The sequence below is a fragment of the Desmodus rotundus genome, chromosome 13, assembly GCF_022682495.2.
Source record: "Desmodus rotundus isolate HL8 chromosome 13, HLdesRot8A.1, whole genome shotgun sequence".
NCBI lineage: Eukaryota > Metazoa > Chordata > Mammalia > Chiroptera > Phyllostomidae > Desmodus > Desmodus rotundus.
The window spans coordinates 39,842,883-39,867,539 of NC_071399.1; the positions used below are offsets into that span (position 1 = coordinate 39,842,883).

The window sequence follows — 24,657 nt, forward strand, 5'->3', positions numbered from 1 at the left end:
ACCCCCATGTTGTTCAAGTGTCAACTGTAGCTCCCTACTTAAAAAAAAAGGCCATGTTGATATGAATTACATTCTTTCCACTGGAATGAAAGTCTGAAAAAACTGGTGAAGGAAGAGATGAATAAATGGGTGCCCATCACTTCTCCCTTTACTAATTTGACAGCCAGGTCAGCTTGTATGAACACCTTCAAGATGGACATATCTGTTTCAGTTTCTCTAGAGATCCCCCAAGATGTCTAGAGGGCTTCCTCATATTGTTGCAGGGCCTGGTCTAAGAAGCCACATCTAGAAAGGAATTGACTTTTGTTAGGACTTGTGGCAAAGATTTGGGTCCTTTGGTTCCCTGAAGCTGCTGCTCAGGTGCAGAAAGCTTTTAATCCCCTGGGGGGAAAAAAAGAGCCAAATCTGCCCACTGGTTGCTTTTAGTCCAGGAAGGGACAGACTTCCTCCTTGGAAGCTGAATTACCTCAAGGTGAATGGATGGGAATGGAATCCACCAGCTAGTGAGGAATCCTGATTCAGAGTAGCTTCTTCCTGATGCCCAGTAAAGGGGCCATGGGTTTTCAGGTCATTTACCAGGAAAATTACAGTTCTCTCTGCTACTCCTTATTTGCTCAAGACTTCATAAAAGACAAAATAATATATAGTCATGAGCAAGCAAAGAGAACTTATTTTTATCCAAAGGGACTCAGAAACTGAGGGTAAGATTCAGAAATCTAAGATGAGTATCTGGTACTAATTTCCCAATCAACTAGAATTGATGGAAGAGATAGCAGGGTTTTGGTTTTGGGTTTTATTTGTTTGTTTGTTTGTTTGCTTTGTCTCAGTGGTAGGTAATTATGGCACAAAACAAACTTTCTGAAATTTTTGTTAATTTTTTCAAAAAATGAATCAATAAAAAGTTATGGTCATTGTTGAGAGATAATTGTTAATATGGGAGATTAAGTGGAAAAAATAACTCAAAGAAAGAGTATAAATCATAAGAGGCTAGCCACCTGGAGGTGAATGATAAGAGCCTGAAGGAAAAGGAGAATAGATACAAGAAAAATAGTAATAAATGAGAGAACTTGAATCTATAAACCTGTAGATTAAAAAGGCTCACTAAATCTTATGGAGATTAAGTGAAAAAAGATGTATTTCTAGGCATATCCTGGAGACCTTCTTCTTTTGCAAGCATAAAGAAAATTCCTTTGATTCCTCTAAACAGGCTTAAATAACTTGCAAAGCCAAGTTCAATACATTGCTCACTGGATGACTCATCTAAAATAATGGAAAGTAGAAGGCAGTGTGTGTGTGTGTGTGTGTATTATCTGTCCAGAAGGTATCCAGACATGTAATATGAAAAAATAGAGACATATATTGAAGAAGATACAAGAAACGTTGTACATAGAACAATGACACCTCAGTCCCCTTCAAAGTAGGCCCTGTGGGACCTCACACAGTTCTCGCAATCACCATCAGCTGCCCTGTCATATTTTCCTGAACCTCATCAACAGTCTGAAATCTCTTCCCTTTCAAAGGTGATTTTAGTTTTGGGAAAAACCAGAAGTTGCAGGGCGCCAAATCTGGGCTGTAGCAGGGCTGAGTCACCTGAGTGATTTGATATTTTGCCAAAAACTCTGCACTGGATGTGAAACATGAGTGGGTGTATTGTTGTAATAAAGCTGTCAATCATCAGTTGCCTATAGTTGTGGCCTTCTGAATCATTTGAATAGTTTCTGTGGAGGAATGTTCAAGCTTAGCATAAAATTTGATGCAGAGTCATTGCATTTTGAATGTGGTGACCACAGAGTGCACATGCCCACTCCACGGCATTTACCTCCCCTACTGACTAGTACAGTGAGGTCATCATTGTTCACACTTGCGCATTCCACTCCACTTTCCGTGGCTGCCAGGTTACATTGATGTTGTGCAAACTGTTCTCATTATATTAAAATGGCTGGACTTTTTTCCAGACAATTTATTTATTTTATATACACACACACACACACACACACACACACACACACATACACACATGCATATACATATATATTCATGTCAGTGTTTAAAATGCATTTTAGATAGGAAAAGATTAATAGAGTATTCCAACCTTGGTGTTTATTTGAGGAAACTACTCAAAAGTATGCTAATAATAAGTTCATGGCAAACCATAGGACTGGGTAAGAGAAGATGAAAGAAAAGTAGTGGGTATTGGATCTAAATGGAAGATGATTAAAATGTTGAATAACCACCATTAAAAAAATTCAGGAATTCAAGAAACTGTAGTTAAATGTGTGTGTGATCTCAGAAAGAGCAGGATTCAAGAAGGGGTGTGATATCCATGGAAAGCAAGGTTGTAGGTATACTATGAAATAGTAAATTGGATGGGGTGTGAAGGATGGGCAGGCAAGTAAATTTGTATAGGAGAGGAGCTTGCAATGATTCAAATTTGATGCAATAATAAAAGTATAGGTAGATTTATGATCAACTAAATAAACTGGAGGATTAGAAAAGCAGAGTAGAATGTCCACATTAAGAAGGAGAAATAGAAATCAGCAACAATTTGACCAAGGAAGAAAAGGCAAGAAAAAGTTCAAAGATGAAATAAGAATGGCATACATACAATAAACAAGAAACATAAGACTAAGTATTACTTTGGTACATTAAATATGGGCAGGTTGACTTTTCCTATCAAAAGACATAGAAATTTGATTATGTTTAAACACAAAATCAAATAGTATATTTTTCATAGAAAACACATACAAGGTGGCCCGAGAAGGTGGCTAAAAATCATCTCACTATGAAACAACTAAAAATAGTACCTAACTATTAAACAATTTTAAATACTTTGCAGAATGTGCTAAAAATTAAGTAATATTCTCAAGGCCCAAAATTATGATGTGAGCGTAGAATGCCCATTGGTCACTAAAGCCAGTGGCTGCCCTGAGGGCATTCGCATATCCTTGTAGCCTAGAATTTGGAATTTCAGGACTGAAGAAGAGGCTGTGCGCAGTGAAGTGGCAGAACAGAGACTCTCCTGTAACATTAGGATGCATAATGGTTTGTACGTCGATGAAAGAAAGAAGTGATAAGGAAAATATCTCTCTTGACCCTGACGCCAGATGGATAGGAAAAGAATAAGCTCTACTGAAAATGTGCAAGCACAATCCTGCCCTGACTTGGAATTGGAGGTCCAAGGCACATTACTTTCAGGATTTGAGAAGCATAAGCTACAAAATTGATTTAAAGGATTACCAAATTTGTAAGATAACCATGCACCCCAACAGAACCAGTCACTTCTAGAAAAATGTATACTAAAACAGGTCTTGAAAATCTAGAGGAAACTAATCATTTCTTGGCAAAGTATAAACTACCAAGTTGATGGACGAGTTTTGAACCCTAATGAGAAAAAACATGGGAAAGATTTAATCTACCATTATAAAAAGAAATGAACCCATTTGGTTTTCCTGCTGGATTTTATCTACTTTCAAAGATGAGATATTTCTCATTTTATTTAAATAATTATAGATCATACAATGGAGAATTCTATAAGTATGATAAAACTAGCATTTTTAATAAAAACTTGATATGATAGTATAAGTAAAATTATAGACTAATTTCATATACAACAGCTACAAAAAGTATGAAGAAAATATCCAATAAAATCCAACAGATTATCATTACCATTTATGTTTTATTCTGGGAATTTACAAATGGTCAACCTCAAGGACTTTTATGATATATTTCACTACCTCAACAAATTGAAGGCTAAAATTCTCTAAGTACAATTGGAAGAGAAGCAAAGTCCTTAAACATAGAAGAAATTAATAATCAAACTCCACTGCAGCCGTTATGTATAAATGCTGAAAAAACTTTCATTGCAAATAAGGAGCATGAATTCCTCTTATTCCCACTTCATTATTTAGTATATTACTATACAGTTGTATCATTGGAGCTGATAAATTAATCCAATTAACTCCAAAATCAATCTTGAAAATAATCTTATCTTCATTGCAAATGAAATATATATATATATTTTAATAAAACCTAGGAGACCTTATTTAAAATATTGAAATTAATAGGAGAATCTAGTGAGGTTGTTAAAAAAAAACAATATAGGTAAATCAATAGCTTTTCTCTTCACTGAAACTAACTAGGTAGAATGGTAAGAATAAATAAAATTCTAAAGGCAAAATGCATTTATATTAGTGACTGCAATATTAAATTGATAGAAATAAATTTCACAAGAAACAATAACATCTTCATGGGGAAAATTGTTTTATTTAAATATATAGTCCAAATAAATACAAAGCCATAGTGTGATCCGGGATATGAACACTTGATATTAATCTTTCTAAAGACCTATTTTGTATGTAAAAGATAAAGAAAGAAATCATAAAGATAGAATTTTGTGACCAGATGATTTAAAGTGCTTATAGAGTGCATGCCACCAAAGTTAAAAATCAAACTATTGATCAGGGAAAAAATATTTGCAGTTCTAGGCCCTGGCTGGTATGGCTCAGTAGATTAAGTGCCGGCTTGCAAACCATAAGGGTTGCAGGTTCAATTTCCAGTCAGGGCATATGCCTGGGTTGCTGTCTCTCTCCCCAGTTGGGGGCACGTGAGAGGCAACCACATACTGATGTTTCTCTCCCTCTCTTTCTCCCTCCCTTCCCCTCTATCTATAAATAAATAAAATTTAAAAAAATATTTGCAGTTCATATAGCAAAGATTACTATTCTTAAAATCAACAACCCCAAGAACTGTTTTTTTAAGACAAAACATCACTATAGAAAACTGAGAACACTGTGAGTAGAAAAATTGTTTTTAAAAAATATCAATGATCAACACACATATGAACAGATAAGCCACAGCTTGATTTGGTTTGATTACATCTCTGGTGATATACAGATTTAGGACCAGAAGCACTTTCTTACCTTGCTGGAAGGCAAATGACTACTATAACATTTTGAATGTACTTTAATACTTTTTAAAATTTAAAGCTCCACAAACCTGTCCTTTACACCAGCAATGCCAAGTTTCAGACTCTTTTTATAGGTATGAAAGCCCAATAAATATGGATATTGCATAAGGATTGTTTAATGTAGTCTTGTTTTTGAAGCAGCAAAATTCTTAACCATTTTTGCTGGTGATTCCTTATTCAGGAGGTCTCATTCTTCAATGAGTCATTAGGGAGAATGTTGAATTAAGTAAACACTGAATACTATGGGAAATTATGCACCTGATAAAAAGAATAATTAGGACCTATACCTGTTATCCCGGGGAGGTGGGAGGTGAAGCAGGGGATTTCTAGGATTGTTATTGAATGAGTGAGGCAAGTTGCATTGTGACATGTAAAATGCAAGCCCATTTGTGTTATTGTACAGTATATGTTTGGGTGAGTTAGGAGAGGTTTGAGGAGAAAATACACAGAGTGGTTCACATCAATCACCTGAGAAGGGTTGGCAAAGTATTTTGTTAATACTTTGTATTTAGGATTATTTCACATATAAAATGTATTACTGTTTCACTTTTTTAAAAGGGACATGCCAATTTAAATTGAGAAGCAACTTGAGTCTACAGAAGTGGTAGATTGAGAAGTGATGTTAATTTCTTCCTGACTTCTAAATTAACCATTTGCAGTGCTTTCAGTGTTTTATTCCTAAAAATGTTATAATTAATTCATTTTTTCTCCACATTTTTCAAATGTGAGTGAAAGAAAACCCCTTCTCATAATCTATTATAGTCTAGAAAAAGAAAGCAAGCTTTCTTTATTCCTTTCTTCCAATAAATCATATGGCATCTACTCAGAGGGACATGTTATGACTAATCCCAACACTCCATCTTCTGCTCTTTAGTTAGAAGTTAATCTGGTGTTGTACATTTTAACTCCAGCTGCAAACTTCTTTATAAAATGAGTTTCTTACCTATAGAACAAGTAAAGATATAATAAATGTTATATTTATATGTGTATTTTTAATATTGGTGTTTATAATAAATTCATATAATCAATGTGATTGTAACATTATTATTTTTATTAATAATTAGGACATATATTGTATTACTATGTTGACTTATACACATAAATCACTTAGTATAGAATCCATATATCTCTGTTTATTTATGTGGCCCAGAGCATAAATAATATTTAAACATTTTAGTTTAATTATGCTTACTAATATATAAGTTGTTTTATAATATACCATATGCATTATGGAAACTATCTTTATAGTAAAGAGATTATTTAAAATGTACCTTTTCTTTGTATACAGTAATTCTATCAATGGCAATGACTTTTAAATGGGTTGGCCAAAAAGTCCATTTGGTCTTTTCTGTAAAATAAAAGACATATTTTTTATTTTCACCAATAAGATTATTGCTTTGGATATTTTGAGTATGTTGGCTATCTCCCAAGTGGTATAATGTTGATTGTTCTCAATGAATGTATCAATTTGATCACTATCTACTTTAACTGGTCTACCTGACCCTGGAGCATCATCCAGCAAGAAATCTCCAGCATGAACTTTTGCAAACCACTTTTGACACTTTCAATCAGTCATAGCACCTTCTGCTTACACTGCACAAATCTCTTTTTTTCACATTTCCGTTGGGTTTTTACCTTTCTTGAAATAATAAAGCATAATATGCCAGAAATGTTGCCTATTTTCTTTATTCTTCAATATTAAAAAGGCTACACAAAAATCACCGATTTTGACTTTTTTTAAATGCATGCTGATATAACAGCTGTCACAATACAATCTAACAAAATTGTTTTTGAATGAAATTAAAGACAACTAAGTGCTACTAGAACCAAATGAACATTTTGATCAACACATTATCAAATACTGAATAGTGAAGACATAATGCCACTTGCAAACTTTTAACATTTTAACATGTTTTCTGATTGCTTAAGATGTATTTGGTCTGCTATGTTGTAGTTGGTGTGCTTCAAACTATTTTCTTATGAAATGTCATTCTAGATTCTTGTGGGTTCTTCATTTTATATGATAGTAGCTGAAATTCCTGCACTGACAAACACATATAAAACATTTTGAAATAAAATAGTTTTAGATTTAATTTCCACTCTTTGTTCTTCTAGGTGGCTTTTACTGTACTTTTTGATTTGGAAGCACTTCTAAAGATATGGTGTTTGGGATTTACTGGATATATTAGCTCATCTCTCCACAAATTTGAGCTACTACTTGTGATTGGAACTACTCTTCATGTATATCCAGACCTTTATCATTCTCAATTCACATACTTTCAGGTAACAAAAATGATGCCTATTTGTCTTTAAAATGTTTTAATGCCAGGGAAAATGCTAGACACATTATTACAACTATATATATTTATATATAACCATTGTATATAATTATTAAATACAAATGTAAGATAGGTCTAGGATGCCTTAAATACCTATAATAGTGTGTTGTAAATTGTAACACTGTTTTTAAAACTCCTGAAAATTTGCATCTCTCTGATGGCTAGTGATGCTGAGCATCTTTTCATATGTCTCTGGGCCCTCTGTATGTCTTCCTTGGAGAAGTGTCTGTTCAAGTCCTTTGCCCATTTTTTAATTGGGTTGTTTGTCTTCCTGGAGTGGAGTCGTGTGAGTTCTTTATATATTTTGAAGATCAGGCCCTTGTCTGAGGTATCATTGGCAAATATGTTTTCCCATAATGTTGGTTCTCTTTGTAATTTGGTGCTGTTTTCTTTAGCCATGCAGAAGCTTTTTATTTTGATGAGGTTCCATTTGTTTATTCTTTCCTTTATGTCCCTTGCTTGAGGGGACATGTCTGTGAGGATGTTGCTGCATGGAATGTCTGAGATTTTCCTGCCAATGTTATCCTCTAGGACTTTTATGGTGTTATGACTTATATTTAAGTATTTTGTCCATCTTGAGTTTATTTTTGTGTATGGCATAAGTTGGTGATCGAGTTTCATTTTTTTGCACATAGCTGTCCAGATCTCCCAACACCATCTGTTGAAGAGGCTGTTTTTGCTCCATTTTATGCTCCTGCCTCCTTTGTCAAATATTAATTGACTGTAAAGGCTTCACTAGCCATCAGAGAGATGCAAATTAAAACCACAATGAGGTACCATCTCACACCAGAGTGGCCAACATAAACAAATCCACAAACAAATGTTGGAGAGGATGCGGAGAAAAGGGAACCCTAGTGCACTGTTGGTGGGAATGCAGATTGGTGAGGCCACTGTGGAAAACACTATGGAATTTCCTCAGAAAACTAAAAATGGAACTACCCTTTGACCCAGCAATTCCACTGCTGGGATTATACCCTAAGAACCCTGAAACACCAATCCAAAAGAACCTGTGCACCCCAATGTTCATAGCAGCACAATTTACAATAGCCAAGTACTGGAAGCAACCTAAGTGCCCATCAGCAAACGAGTGGATCCAAAAACTATGGTATATTTACACAATGGAATTCTATGCAGCAGAGAGAAAGAAGGAGCTTATACCCTTTGCAACAGCATGGATGGAACTAGAGAGCATTATGTTAAGTGAAATAAGCCGGACAGTGAGGGACAAAGACCATATGATCTCACCTTTAACTGGAACATAATAAATAGGGAAAAAAAGGGAAACAAAATATAATCAGAGACATTGAAGTTAAGAACAATCTAACAATAGACAGAGGGGAGTTGGGAGGGGACAGTGAGGAGAGGGGATTACAGGAACTACTATAAAGGACACATGGACAAAATCAAGGGGAGGGTGGAAGTGGGGGAGGGACGGGGGTTTGGCTGGGGTGGGGTGGAGGGATGGGGAGAAAAGTCACACAACTGTAATTGAATAACAATAAAAAGTTAAAATTTAAAAAATAAATAAAACTCCTGAAAATTCACAGTAATGAATGGAGATGTTTTAAATACAGTTCATAAATTAGCACAATGTGAAGGTATACATATTTTATATATACACTGGTATTATACATCTATGTATATATCGAATTTTAAACTACATAGATGTTGACACACTTTAAAGAGTAAGAAGTAAGAATTTAATTCCAAGTGTAGATCTCCCTTCTCATTAAGCCTACTATGTTTGCTCAACAATGACTTATGATTAAAATAAGAAATAATACTTACTTTAAAAGACTTTATTGGTCATACTTTAACATTTATAAATTTCTATATTTTCTTCATAATGATGAAATAATAATACCCTTAATTTTTATTTATAATAATTGACTATTTAATTTTTCAAATGTGACATCTTAAAATACATATAATTATCAGTAAACAAAAGTAATTATACATTAATTGTGTCTTTTGTAATTGTTGAATACCATTATACTCATTGTTCTGAATACTTGTTCAAAATGATAAAATATAGATATGTAATATCCTATTTTTTTAAATCTCAAATAATAGTCATTTTATGACTAAAAATGGTCATTTGTGTAATTTATCATGTAAATATCATAATGTACATTATTTTCTTAATATATATTTTAAAAATTGTTGGAGAACAAAGTAGCAGTGAAATTTTAAATAAATAATTCAAAGAAATAAGATTATAGCTCCTTAGAAGAAAGAAAATGCATCCAACTTCATTGGTTTTATTTATTGGTAGTACCAAAGCTGCCATTTTCAGAGCAGTATTAATTCAAGATGCTATATCACAACCTGAAAGTCAATATTTCAGATACCTGGAAAAATGACATAAAAATATTATTCATAAAAATGGAAAACAAATAGCCTCCAACACAAAAGGCTAAGCTTCTAGTAATCACAGCCAAGGATATTGAAATCATAGAGGAATATCATGGTTCAAGCTTTTAGTACTGTCAACATCTTTGAACATAAATCCCTTGACCTTTGTTGGGTTGTATCCTTGGGCTTTGTTATCTTAAGTGAGATGGCTGGGGCAAGAAATAGACACATGTTTAAAACTCTTGATATAGTTCTGGCCAGTGGCTCAGCTGGTTGGAATGTTGTTCCATATACCAAAAGTTTCAGGTTTGATTCCCAGCTAGGGCAAATACCTAGGTTGTGGGTTCAGTCCTCAGTTGGGGCACTTATGGGAAGCAGCTGATTGATGTTTCTATCTCACATCAATGTTTCTCTCTTTCTCTCTCTCTTGTTCCTCTCTCTCTAAAATCAATAAATATATCTTCAGGTAAAGATTAAAATAAATAAACAAAATAAAACTTGATATAAAATGTACTTCCCAAACATTCACGCATTATACTCTCTTGGACATTGCTCTCTAGGTTCACAAAATCAACATTTAGTGCCTGCATAAGAGAACTGTTGTAGATTATGACAGAAAATATTCCTGATAGTCAAAACTACAAGATAGTCTAATATAAAGTTATCAAGTCAGCCAAATTTTAAAAATATTGATGCCTATTTCAAAAATGATATAGAATAAAATATATTCAGGATTTTAAAATTCTTATAGTTTCTCACAAATTATTTTTTGTGTAAGTTAGAAATATATCAAAATTGGAATTCTTTATGAGAGAAGAAAACTGTTTAGGAACTATATGAGAACTGCTTAAATAGTAAACATTTGTGGACTAGCAAACTAAATCATATGCACATTTGACCATAACATTAATAATCTTGATGAATTTGCAATAATTTAGAGAAATGATTATTTTATTTAAATTCAAAACAGTATAAAATTATATAATATCTAAAAATGACTGGAAATAAACCAAATTATTACAAATTATTAATCATTCTCCCTAGTGTTTTTCTACTAGTCTGTTTTTATAAAATATCTAGAATTTGTATTCATGATTCTAATAATTTTATCTTTATATAAATTTAGTCATGCAATATTCAATCAGTGAAATTTGCCATTTTAGTTATGTCTGTAATTCTGGATTGTAATTTATATTAGTTTATATTAATAGTTAAATGATTTTCATTTGTATCTCTCTATACATGGCATGGGTATATTTTTCTAATGAAATAATTAAAAACTATCTCAGTTATTTTGTGGCTAAAAAATAAATCTCTTAAGAAGCTTAGGTGTCATGGGATTTTTGCAGATGCACATATGAAGAACGCATTGTACTGACGAGATTGGCTCCTTATGGGTCCACTTTCATCTGCCTTGTTGGTCCTCACACTTCACATTTCAGTGGACCTTTCTTCATTATGTTGACAGCAAATTTTCCCTTAGTGAGTTTCATATTTTTCATATTTAAATGAAGTTAACAGTTTTATACAAAGTGGCTCTTTAAAATGTCAGTTATCTCTGAGACTAATTATTGATATTATTTATTTATTTATTTATTTATTGAAATGATATTAACTGAGCACCTAGTATATGCCAGGAACCGTTCCAGATACTGAGGGTAAAAAGGGGAACAAGGCAGTGAAGTTCCTCACCTCAGTAAGCTTAAATTTTAGGGGACACACAGTTCACAAACAAGTACACAAAAAAATGTAGGATACAAATACCAGAAATAGTGTAAAGAAGAAACATGCAGGTAAAAATGATAGTGGTTGTGAGATGGACTGTTATTTTAGATAAGTTGTCATGGAAGCTCTCTCTGAAAAGGTGACATTTGAGTAAAGTCTGAAAGAAATAAGAAGCCAGCCTTGAGAGGCCATGGGAAGAAGCATTCCATACAGAGAGAACCAGGTGGCACCTGTCCTGAGGTTCAAATATGCTTGGTTTGTTCAAGGAATAACACAAAGGCAAGTGTGGCTAGGCTGGGATGAACACAGGTTAGTATTTTCCTGTGGGAATTAATAAAGTCTTTAGAAAATGCTGTGGTTCTGACATACCAGGATAATCATTGGCTGGTATTTATTGTATATTTACTATGTTCCAGGCCCTGTGCTGAGAGTAGTGTTTCATTTGTTTCTCATTAAGTCTGTAAGTAAGGGTACATCAAAACTGAGGTCCCAAGAGATTTAATAACTTGCCCAAGACCACATAACTAGCAAATGGTAGAAATTCATCCACAACAAATTTAATTTCATAGCTCATATTCTTAACCACACAATTTCTATATATCTTACTCTAATCAACCGAGTGATCTCTAAGAGAGACTTAGAAATGTGACTAGGAAAATGTAATTTTTGATCAGTCACAAAGTGTTCTTACAGAGGATATCTATGAGAGTATGGTTTACTTTATTTCATATCAGTAGGACCGCAAAATGAAAATATTGGGTATGGAGAGTAAAAATCATACCTTTTCCCAAATAAATGAAAAGGCATAATTATAAGGATTTTTGCCTTTCCTGGAGTGCATGGTTAATCCTTTGAAATTGCTGATCAAATCACCAGTGTAGGGGTTGTGTTAGCTCTGTTTCTTCCAGCTAATGAAACATTAATTTATCAAAATTGCACAGATGTGCATAGGTTGTTTTTATTAGAATTTGGGGTAGAACTCAAAATTACATAGGAAATCTTTCAAATATGACTTAAACACAAGTGGGGAAAACGCAGAGTACTAAATTTGAGCTATAATCGGTTAAAGTGTTTCTGTAAACCTGCCTATATTCAGATGTAACAATTAGATACTGGTCATTTATGTCTGAGAATAAGCAAATCTGATAAAATATGAAATCTTTCTAGATTATTCTTGGTATTAATACAAATATTAATATTTTAATAGTTTTTATGTAAAAGCTGTTTGCTTGTTATTTGGAAAAATAATCTGCATGTAATATGTTCTGATTTGGGAATGTATATTAAGTATTATAGCAGGAAAAACTTGTAACTTAATCATACATGTGATATAATGCTTACTTTGAACATAATTTCTTATAATTTTTCTTCTTTAAGTAATGTGTTAAGGATTTTACATTAGGATGAAGGAAATATAAATTTTCTCAACTTCTTTAAACATTTGTCTATTTCTATACATGTGGCTATAAACCATACCATTTACGTTCTGCAGATAATAGAAATAGTAAGGATAGCATCAATATTTTCTGTCAACTCAAAGTTTAGGGCCTAAATGTAGCTTTGCGTGTGGCAAAATTCAGTGGCTAAAATGGTATTATTGGGGACTCAATCTATTTTTTGCTTACTTTTCTTCTATGAGCTGACTCTCTCCATGTGGGAGCAAAGATGGCTTCTACAGGTTTGAGGCTTATGATGTTCTTACAGTAATGCCAGTTGAGAATGAAAAAAGAGAACATCTCTAATGGGTCCAACAAATATTCTGATGACTGAAGTAATTGTGAATATTCTGGCTAGGCCTGGATCATGGAGATATGGGAGTCCCTTCTAGACCTCATGGACTAAGAGTGGAGGACTAATGATTTGTCAAAGGAAAATCAGAAAGAGTAGGAAGCTAGTGACACTAGAATTGGAAGTCTAAACACATTTTATTTTGCTTGTGTAAACATTGATATGTAAGCTTTTAAAACATTTTCTGTTTCTCACTATATTTTAAATAAACTATTAATCATTCTTCTCTGATGAAGACTTAACAGACTACTTAAGCTTTTATTAACATCCAATCATCTTAGACAACCATCCTACTTACCATATTTTATTTATGACAGTCCAACAATTTTCTTATTTTAATCTCTCTAAATTTGGGATTGGTCTTACAATCATTAGTCTGTTACACTTTATTTGGCAACTTTTTTTTGTCAGAGGTACATAAAAAATGTATGACACCTTATACTAGATAAAAAATATACTTTCCCATATTTTATACTTCAACTTTTAATTATATTCTAATTTATTTTTTGTTGTTTAAGTACTTGTCTCCATTTTCCCACCAAAAATCCCCAGCCCAACCCACCACAACCTCTCACCTTTATTCCTACCCCTTTTGGCTTTCTCCATGTATCCTTCATATGTGTTCCTTGATGATCCTTCCCCTTTTTTCCCCCATTATCCTCCTCCCCATCACCTCTGGTTATGGTAAGTTTGTTTTTTATTCCTATGTCCGGTTATATTTTGCTTGCTTGTTTATTTTGTTGATTAAGTTCCACTTATAGGTGAGACCATATGGTATTTGTCTTTCACTGCCTGGCTTATTTCACTTAGCATAATGCTCTGCAGCTCAATCCAAGTTGTTGCAAAGGGTAGGAGTTCCTTCTTTCTTTCTGTTGAATAGTATTCCATCATGTAAATGTAGCATAGATTTTTGACCCAATCATTTACTGATGGGCACTTAGGTTGCTTCTAGCACTTGGCTATTGTAAATTGTGCTGCTATGAACATTGGGGTGCATAGGTTTTTTTGAATTGGTGTTTCAGGGTTCTTAGGGTATGGTCCCAGCAGTGGAATTTCCAGGCCAAAAGGCAGATTCATTTTTAGTTTTTTGAAGAAATTCCATACTGTTTTCCACAGTGGCTACACTATCTGCATTCCCACCAACATACCAGGTTTCCTTTTTCTCCACAACCTCACCGAGCACTTGTTGTTTCTTCATTTGGTTATGATAGCCATTCTGACTGGTGTGAAATGGTTTCTCATTGTGGTTTTAATTTACATCTCTCTGATGGCTAGTGATGCTGAGCATCCTTTCATATGTCTCTCACCCTCTGTATGTCCTCCTTGGAGAAGTATCTGTTCAAGTCATTTGCCTATTTTTTAATTGGATTGTTTGTCTTCCTGGAGTGGAGTCATGTGAGTTCTTTATGTATTTTGGAGATCAAACCCTTGTCCAACATATCATTGGCAAATATATTTTCCCATACAGTTGGTTCCCTTTTAATTTTGCTGATGTGTCCTTTAATCATGCAGAAGATTTTTATTTTGATGAAGTCCCACTTCTTTATTCTTTCCTTTATGACCCTTGCTCTAGGGGACATATCAGTGAAAATATTGCTTCATAGAATATCTGAGATTTTCCTGTCTATGTTCTCTAGGAGTTTTGTTGTGTCACAACTTATATTTAAGTCTTTTATCCACCTTGAATTTATTTCTGTGCATGATGTAAATTGGTGGTAAAGTCACATTTTTGTTGCATATAGCTGTCCAGATTTCCAACACCATTTGTTAAAGAGGCTATTTTTACTCCATGTTATGTGTCTTCCCCCTTTGTCAAATATTAATTGACCATAGAGACATGAGTTTATTTCTGGGCTCTCTATTCTGTTCCATTGACATATGTGTTTGTTCTTATGACAATACCAGGCTGTTTTGATTTCAGTGGCCTTGTAATACACTTTGATATCAGGTATTGTGATCCCTCTTACTTTGTTCTTTCTCAAAATTGTTGCAGCCATTCGGGGTCACTTATTGTTCCATATAAATTTCTGAAATGTTTGTTCCATGTCTGTGAAATATGTCATAGGTATTTTAATAGAGATTGCATTGAACCTATACATTCTTTTTGGTAGTATGGACATTCAGATGATGTTAATTCTTCCCATCCATGAACATGGTATTACTTCCATGTATTTGTGTCTTCCTTAATTTCTTTCTTCAGTGTTGTGTAGTTTTCTGAGTACAGGTCTTTTTACCTCCTTGGTTAGATTTATTCCTAGGTACTTTATTTTTCTTGTTACTATAGCAATTGGGATTCTTTTCCTCTTTTCTCTTTATGATATTTCATTGTTTGTATACAAAAATGCCTTTGATTTATGAATATTGACTTTGTATCCCGTTGCTTTGCCAAACTCACTTATTAGATCGAGCAGTTTTTTGGAGGATTCTATAGGATTTTTATGTACACTATCACATCATCTGCAAATAATAACAGTTTTCCTTCCTGCTTTCCGATTTGGATGCCTTTCATTTCTTTTTCTTGTCTGATTGCTATGGCTAAGACTTCCAATACTATGTTGAATAGAAGTGGTAAAAGTGTACACCCTTGTCTTGTTCCTGATGTTAGTGGCATAGCTTTTATTTTGGCCCATTGAGTATAATGTTGGCTGTAGCTTTTTCATATATGGTATTTATTATGTTGAGGTATGCTCCCTCTATGCCCACTTTGCTAAGTGTTTTAATCATAAATGTGTGCCGTACCTTACCGAATGCTTTTTCCGCATCTGTTGATATGATCATGTGATTTTTGTCTTTCCTTTTGTTTATGTGATGTATTATGTTTACTGATTTGTGAATATTGTACCATCCCTGCATCCCTGGGATGAACCCCACTTGATTATGGTATGATCTTTTTGATGTATTGCTGGATGTGGTTTGCCAATATTTTTTTGAAGATTTTAGCATATGTGTTCATCAACAATGTTGACTTGAAGTTTTCTTTCTTTGGTGTCTTTTCTGATTTTGAGATTAGGATGATGCTGGCCTCCTAGAAAGACTTTGGGAATCTTCCCTCTTCTTGGAGTTTTTGGAAGTCTGAGAAGGATCAGGGTTAGCTCTTCATGAAATGCTTTGGAAAAATCTTCTGTGAGACCATCCGGTCCAGGGCTTTTGTGTGACAGAAGTTTTTTTGATTACTGCTTCAAATTCATTGGTTGTTACTGGTTTGTTCAGGCTTTCTGCTTCTTTATTCAGTTTTGGAAAACTATACTTTTCTAGGAATTTGTCAATTTCATCTAAGGTTTCAAATTTCTTGGCATATAGTTGTTCATAGCAATGTCTTACAATTCTTTGTATTTTTGTGGTATCAATTGTAATTTCTCTTCTTTCATTTCCCATTTTATTTATTTGGACCTTTTCCTTTTTTTTTTTAGTCTGGTTAGAGGCTTGTCAATTTATTTATCTTTTCAAAGAACCAGCTCCCGAATTTATTGATCTTTCAGTTGTTCTTTTAGTCTCTGTCATTCAATTCTGTTCTGATCTTGATTATTTCCTTCCTTCTACTCACTCCGGGCTTCATTTGTCATTGTTCCTCCAGTCCTTGTAGATGCAGGGTTAGGTTTTTTATTTGGAATGTTTTCTTTTTCGGTAGGCCAGTATCACTATGAATTTCCCTCTCAGGACTGCCTTCGCTGTGTCCCATGGGCTTTGGATAGTTGTGTGTTCATTTTCATTTGTTTCCAACAAATTTCTGATTTTTTCCTTGATCTCATTCTTAGCCCATTCATTGTTTAATGGCATGCTATTCAGTCTCCATGAGTTTGAATATTTTTGAGGGTTTTTTTTTTTTTTTTGAGGTTGGTTTCTGGTTTCAAGCCCTTGTGATCTGAGAAAATGCTTTATATGATTTTAATTATTTTGAATTTGTTGAGGCTTATTTTCTGTCCTATTATGTGGTCTATCTTTGAAAATATACCATGTGCATTTGAAAAGAATATGTATTTTTCTTTGGAATAAAAGGTTCTATATATATCAGCTAAGTCCATTTGATCTAATGCATCATTCAGTTCCACAATATCCTTGTTGATATTTTGTTTGGAAGATCCATTGTTCACAGTGGGGTCCTAAAATCCCCTAGTATAAGTATGTTGCTGTCTGTAACTTTCTTGAAGTCCTCCAAGATTTTCCTTATATGTTTGAGTTTTCCTATGTTGAGTACATACATATTGACAATATTTATGTCTTCTTGATAGATTCTTCCCTTGAGTATTATAAAGTGTCCTTCTCTGTATCTTCTTATGGTCTTTGTTTTGAAGTTTGATATAAGTATCGCTACCCTGGCTTTCTTTTCCTGTCCATTTGCTTAAAATATTTATTGCCAACACTTCTCTTTTAGTGTGTGTAGGTCTTTTGGTCTGAGGTGGGTCTCTTATAGGCAGCATATGTGTGGGTCATGTTTTCCATTCAGCTACCTTATGTCTTTTGACTGGAGCATTTAAGGTTATTAGTAATAGGTACTTATTTATTGCCATTTTACTTCCTTTGTACTTGTGTTCCTCTCTCTCTCACTCTTTTTCTTCTTCTTAAAGCAGTCCCTTTAGCATATCTTGCAATGCTGGCTTAGTGGAGGTGTATTCTTTCAGCCTTCTTTTGGCTGGAAAACTTTTTATTTCACCTTCAATTTTTATTGAGAACCTCTCTGGTAGAGCAGTCTTGGTTGCAGGCCTTTGCTTTTAATTACTTGGAATATTTCATGCCATTCCCTTCTGGCTTGTAGTGTTTCCATTGATAAGTCAGCTGCTAACATTTTCGGGGCTCCTTTGTGTGTAACTTCCTGTTTCTCCCTTGCTGCCTTTAAGATTCTCTCTTTGTCTGTGAACTTTGCCATTTTAATAATGATGTGTCTTGGAGTAGGCTTCTTTGGGTTCCTCTTGATTGAGACCCTCAGGGCTTCCTGGACTTGTGTGCCTTTTTCTGCCATCAAATTAGGGAAGTTTTCCTTCACTATTTTTTCAAACAGATTTTCTATCCCTTGCTCTTCTTATCTCCCTCTGGTATCCCTATTATAAGGATATTATTACATATCATGTTGTCCTGCATTTCCTTTGACCCCTCTTTGTTCATTTTGAGTCTTTTTCCCTTTTCTTGCTCTTTCTGGAAACTTTTTCCTACTTTTTCCTCTAATTTGCCTGCTCAGTCCTGTGCTTCACCTAGTCTGCTTTGATTCCTTGTATTGTCCTCTTCAATTCACAAATTGTATTCTTCATTTCCTCTCAGCTCTTGTTTATAGTTTCAGTGTCCTTTTCATGCTGATATAATTTGCAGTAAGTTCCTGCTAGTTTCCCTGTAATTTTTGGTAATTCTCAGCGAGTTCATTGAGCTTCCTTATAACCATTGTTTTGAACTCAATATCTGATAGTTGACTTGCTGCTCTTTCATTTAGCATTCTTTCTGAGGATTTCTCCTTTCCTTTTATTGGGGGTTGTTTCTTTGTCTTCCCATTTTTTGTGGGACTCTTCTTATTTGCTTCTGCTTCTTAAAATAATGTGTTTTGACTCCCTGACTTTGTGGTATGGTCTTCTATGGTAGGAGGCTGTGAGATTCAGTGCTGCAGTCTCCTTGATATCCTGAACTTTATGCTCTTGGGATGCTCTTATGCTGTTTATGTTGGCTCTCTGGATGTAACTAAGTTTTGATTGTTGTTGGGTCATTCTTTGGTGAGTCCTTCCCTCCAGCTGGTTGACTGAGGGTCACTCTGCCCACCGCGTCTTGTATGCTTTGTGCAGGTGCTGCCAGAACAAAACCAGAAAGCTCAGGAAACAAACCCACCCCTGCAAAAATAACTCCCCCCACAAGCAATCCCACTATCGACAGCAAATGAACCAGCATTAATAAGTGTGTAAAGAGATTAAGAGTATTATAAGAAAGGATAGAGAATATGAGATGACGTACTGAAAGAAAAATTGTTTTGAAAAGATTGAGGGAGGAGCACTAATACGAGTGGGAAGTCAGAGCAGTGTGAAGAAAGTACAATTTACATCATGAATACAAAAGGGCATGAAGAAAGTAGAGTACGCACAAACTTGATGGACAAGAAATGAGTGTTAGAAGCTATACAGGAAAGAATATATCACAAATCATGGAGAAGACCACAGTGAATTCTGTCTCAGTAGCCTCCAGTATTTACCATTGTTTTTTTCTTTCTGAATCTGCCTCCGGTGATGTCAGATATTGACCCTATCTGACCTTAGGCAGCCTATTTGAGACTTCAAGGGATCTACGGCCTGGGGCTATCTCTTTCAGTTGTGAATCTAGTCACTCTGCACTCAGCAGTGAAGCTTCAGCTCCATAGAGCCAGGGCAGAGTCTCTCCTGAGGGTGGGGCTGTTGTTCCCCCTCAGGCTGCTCCTGCTTGGAGGTGAGTGGTCTGCCTGAGCACAAGGGCTGCTCCTGTGTGGGGGATAACTCACCACCAGGATCCCAGTGACTACTCTCTCAGTTCTCTCCCCAAAACTTCCATCCCATCTCTCTTCAAGCATCTCTAGCCCACTCTGTCCCCCTTCCTTGGCCAGAGCAAGGAAAGTGGCTGCAAATGAAAATTTATGTCTTGGCCCTTTTAATGGTTCTTTGAATCTCCATCAATCTGTCCTTGACAGAGAGCAACCTTGCTGCTTTTTACCACTGGTTATTGTCAGTGTACTTTTTGGGCTCTGGTGCTCTAGGCTGGGGATTCCAGCTTAGGGTTTGGACTCCACTCTTCCCAGGGGTATCCAACCGGCTGCTTAATTATCCCTCCAGCACTGCTGCCTGTGGGCACCTAGCCAGCCTTCTGGGGTTGCCACCGTACTCCTTACCAGTCAGGTTGTGCTGAAGCTGATTCTCTCTGTCCAAGGTTATAAGGCCTCTCTTTTGCTATTGTTCAGTTGTTTGTTCTGGGTGATTTCTCCACAATTTACGTGAAATTCCAGATTGGTCCTGGAAGTAGGTTAGTGTGACTTCCACTCACTCCTCTACCATCATGCCAAATCCTAATTTATATTTTTAATGTTATAAATGTACCCTGAACAGTTGTGTCTTTGTTTTATACTCCCTTTGTAAGAGGAGCCATTGAATATATTTTTCTAACACAATGTTTGGCACATGACAATCAATCAGTATATGTTAAATGAATGAGAAAACTTATTAATTAGTTATGAGTGGGAGATTTTGCATATATATAAACATGCAAACCATCTAAACATATGTATGTGTTTAGATAACAAGCTAAGCAAATATAATGAAGATTTAAAAATAGAAGGTTTATATGAGATAGAAGTTTGTTTCTTTCCAGTAGCAAGGAGATGACTCTGCTCCATATGGTCATTCAGGAAGTCACTCCTTTGTGTCAGATTACATCTGCAATCTTCTATTCAAGGCTTTTATTTTTGGTCCAAAGGGGATACTCCAATTGTTCCCATTTCACAGCCAAAGAAAAGTATAAAAAGAATATCCAGGTCAGGTTTATTTAATTTAATGTGTGGGAAGTTGCAAAAATCACTTCCTTTCACATTCCATAGTTCTTCACCTAGTCCACTGCCACATCTATCTACAAGTGAGGCTGAAAAATGTAGTCTGCAGCCCTAGGTAGCTACTTGATAGAATAAAATTCAGAAAGATCTATTATTTAAAAGACAGAGAGAATGGATATAAAAATAGCAGTCTCACCCATAAGTAAAAGCTCCAAATTAGAAGGTTTTTTAAAAAATTCATTAATATACAATAATACCTAGGAATCTTTATTTTATGAGACAGTGAGTATTGTTACTATTGAACTAAATGTTTTCTTCAATATTTGAACATTAGAAAAATATCAGTGTTATTTCAATAGTGTATATTAGTAATACCATTTTGAATTATATATTAAAACACTTAGTTGTCACCATTTCCCTTCATTCATTCATTTGGGATTTATTGAATTCTTGCTATAAGGCAGACAGTGAATTAGATTGATATCTTAGTATTTATATTGTGACTTTTCATCTCTATATGACTAAATGGAAAAATGCAACTTAATAAAGTGTTATGAAAAATAAGATTTTAGTATGAGCTTATTTAACATTCAGGGTAAATAAATGATCAAATATGTGTGTTTTTCTCTCCTACAATAGGTTCTTCGGGTGGTTCGGCTTATTAAGATTTCACCTGCATTAGAAGACTTTGTGTACAAGATATTTGGTCCTGGGAAAAAGCTTGGGAGTTTGGTTGTATTTACTGCCAGCCTCTTGATTGTTATGTCAGCAATTAGTTTGCAGATGTTCTGCTTTGTCGAAGAACTGGACAGATTTACAACATTTCCAAGGGTAAGAACAAACATGCAGTTCAATCTATTATTCTTATTTTAGTAATAATGATTAACATCAAAGTAATTTTACTTTAACAATGGTTCAAAAATATATTTTTGATAACAGAGTAACTAACTCATTTTTGATATTTAAAATGGTCCTTTCTGTGGGGTGCAGGTGTTTCAGAACATTTTCAGATCATGCATTAATTCTAAAACTCTGGAAATAATAGGATGAGATGCCTTGATAAAGGCAAGCACAAGGCACTGTGGGAACTCAGAGATAAGATCCCTGACCAGGAATGGTGAAATCCAGTAAGTTTCTTGGAACAGGAGGTTACTGAAGACCAGTTAGATATAGCCATTTGAAATATAAGAGTGTGGTGTTCCCAGTTGTGGGGACAGCATGTGCTAAAAGTTGGGGGTGATCCATTTCTTGTTCCAGAACTTAAAGGAGAAAGAACAGTTAATTGCAAAAGGAGGAGATAAGGCCAGGAACTTTTAAATGAAATAAAGTGTGATCCTGTTTAAATGCTAATGAAAGAGAACAAGTAGAAGTCAAGGTTAAAGATGTATGAGATAAAGAAGACCATAACAAAAGGTTCTTGAAGGTTGCATGCAAAGCACTGGCACAGAGATGAGGCTGGTTTTAGTTGCTGATCTGTCAGGTGTTGAGGTGTCATGTAGAACAACAACCCAAACAAAAGTCACAATGAACTTTTGTTCACTTCCTGCCACAGTGCAAGCAAGGGGCAGAAATAGGTACTGGCTCTTAAGCCTTCCATTGTCCCCTGAACAGCACTGGGTGAAGGCCAGGTGGATTAGCACAGATATGGTGGTGAGGGAGGTATCTTTGCATGCAAAGCCTCATCATTGCAATGGTCAGCCATATGGGATGCCTGGAGCTATCAGCTGATTCAGTTTTTTCTCCAGAGATGAGGTATGCAAACAAAGATCACAATGATTACCACGTTTGTCTCTCAGTCTGCCCCTCACTGGGCAAATACAAATTTCAGACCACAGTAACACCAAGACTGTTATCACGGTCCATTTCTCAGGAGTTTAATTCAGTAAAAAGTGTTGAAGGCATGTTTTAACAAGTCTCTTAGTGCCATCCATTGTTATAGGCATATAGGATACTAAAAGGAAAATAACCCTCAGTTCGCTTTTTTATTTACACAGTCTTAGCTTAATTTCTATCTTATCTTCATCTTTCACCAGTTCCTCTAATCTCGCCTCACTAATTTTATATCTTTGACCCAAAATCTCTCAGAGCCAGATTGGTTTTAGAGTTTAGAATCTGTGGATCATAAGGGTGATATCCCCCTCTAAAATTGTCTGAATCAGCATCCTATAATCAACACATTAATATTTCTGTAGCAAAATATCAACCTTCACACAAAGGATAAATAAAGATAATAAGTAAGTCTTAGGTTAGATCAGATTTTGTGCCTAAATGGGAAAGAAAGAAGAAAAGAAAGGAAGGAAGGAAGGAAGGAAAGAAGGGAGGGAGGGAGGGAGGGAGGGAAGGAGGAAGAAGGGAGGGAGGGAAGGAGGGAGGGAGGGAGGAAGAGAAATAGAAGGGAATGGGGAAGAGGAGGGGAAAGGAGGGGAGCGGAGGGGAAGGGAGGGAAGGAATCTTTGGGTAGTTTCAGAAATGTTTGAATACCGGAGTTGTGAATGAGGGCTGATGACCAGCCTGAAAAAGGCATTGAAGATAAGAGTCTGAACTTATTTTTCTACAAGTCCAGTTTCACGTCACCACTTCATAACTTTTTAGCTATGTGACACTGGACAAATCATTCTTTATGCTTTTTTTTCACATCTAAATTATAGGTGAAAGTGGTATTTTCTCATAGCACTGTGTATATTGAATGAAAACACACTGACCATCACAATACAACTCTGGGCTTAGAAAGTGTTAAAAAATTATATCCCAAGTTATATATCTGAAGTTGGTATTTTAGTCTCTGTATAAGAGACAAGGCTGCTTTAGGACTATCCCTGACTTAGCCTTTTGGGAATTGCTCTTTTTTCCAGCCATAACAGTAATCAAGTAACATTGCATTTGCATATCTCCAGTTACTCAATTGTGCTTTTCTGCCTGATTACTTTGACCACTTGATGAAAGCAGCCAGGGACTATGGGGCCCCCTAATCAGTTTTTCAGCCGCTGACAGTGTGGATAGCTTAAACACAAGAAGTGACAAGAAGCAGGATTTTTCTTGCACATGAGAATAATTAAGAATTAAGTACCTGAAAAATAGTCTTATAAAATGTTAAAATCATTACAATTACAAAAGGTAGTCATTATTATTCCCAGTCAAATAAAGCATCATCAATAGGTGATATTTGCCTGATAGGAAATCATCAAGAAAGATGGCTAAAAGCACTTCCCAGCCAATTCTAGATTTCTGTTTAGACACTCCCTGGTATGTGGATCTTACTCCTTTCTCTTCTCCTGAGACATTTACCTCATTATCCAGTGGTTGGTTGTTGAGATAGGTTGGTTAATTATAGTATGCGTCAAAGCACAGCCCATTAAGAGAAGCAATTTTCTATAAGAAAAATCACATGATACTTCCAAACATAAGCTAGGAACTTTTAAAAATCAGCAGTTGTTTATATTATCTTTACTTGGGTCCAGGCTATCTTGGAGGCTGACTACCACCATCAAACATAGAGCTACAAGATGTAGGAGAGTAAACTGTAAGAGCACTTGAGAAACTCTGAAAGAGAACCAGCCATGAAGAAAGAGTCCAGCAAAGGCAGGATGAGCCTGACTTGCAAAGGGGACTCAATGTTTGTGCAGGGGAAAATCAATCATTTTTTCTCTGTCTCTCACACCTGATCTTGACCCAGCCTTCCAAATGGCATACCCTCTTTAGAAAATAGAACTAGATGTCAAATTAAACACTGGTTTGATTGGACCTTCTTATATCTTGGGCCCCAGTAACCTGCCATTAAATCCTTCTAAGATGACCTGACATGTACATGTAGAGGTGATTTCTCCATCCAAACTTCCAAAAGAGAATCCTGGAGGGTCAAGGGACCAGTAGAGAAAAAAGCCACCCAAGCACACCACGTAACAATCCACTGCATTCACCCTCTAAGAGTACTCAACCCACATTGAAATGCCCTAGGTACTTCCAGAAATACTGGAGGGTGAAAGGGGTCCTAAAGGGATCTC

At 35.3% G+C, this 24,657-nt stretch overlaps 1 protein-coding gene across 2 annotated transcripts in view; it reads left to right on the forward strand.

Annotated features, from left to right (window-relative positions):
- NALCN (sodium leak channel, non-selective) overlaps nucleotides 1-24,657 on the forward strand; it is a 380,160-nt gene that overhangs the window by 174,322 nt on the left and 181,181 nt on the right. For both annotated transcript variants that reach the window (XM_045186646.3, XM_024578981.3), the window contains exons 12-13: nucleotides 7,082-7,249; nucleotides 21,296-21,487. In XM_045186646.3, the coding sequence (XP_045042581.1) occupies nucleotides 7,082-7,249; nucleotides 21,296-21,487 (360 nt within the window). The remainder of the gene's footprint in view (nucleotides 1-7,081; nucleotides 7,250-21,295; nucleotides 21,488-24,657) is intronic.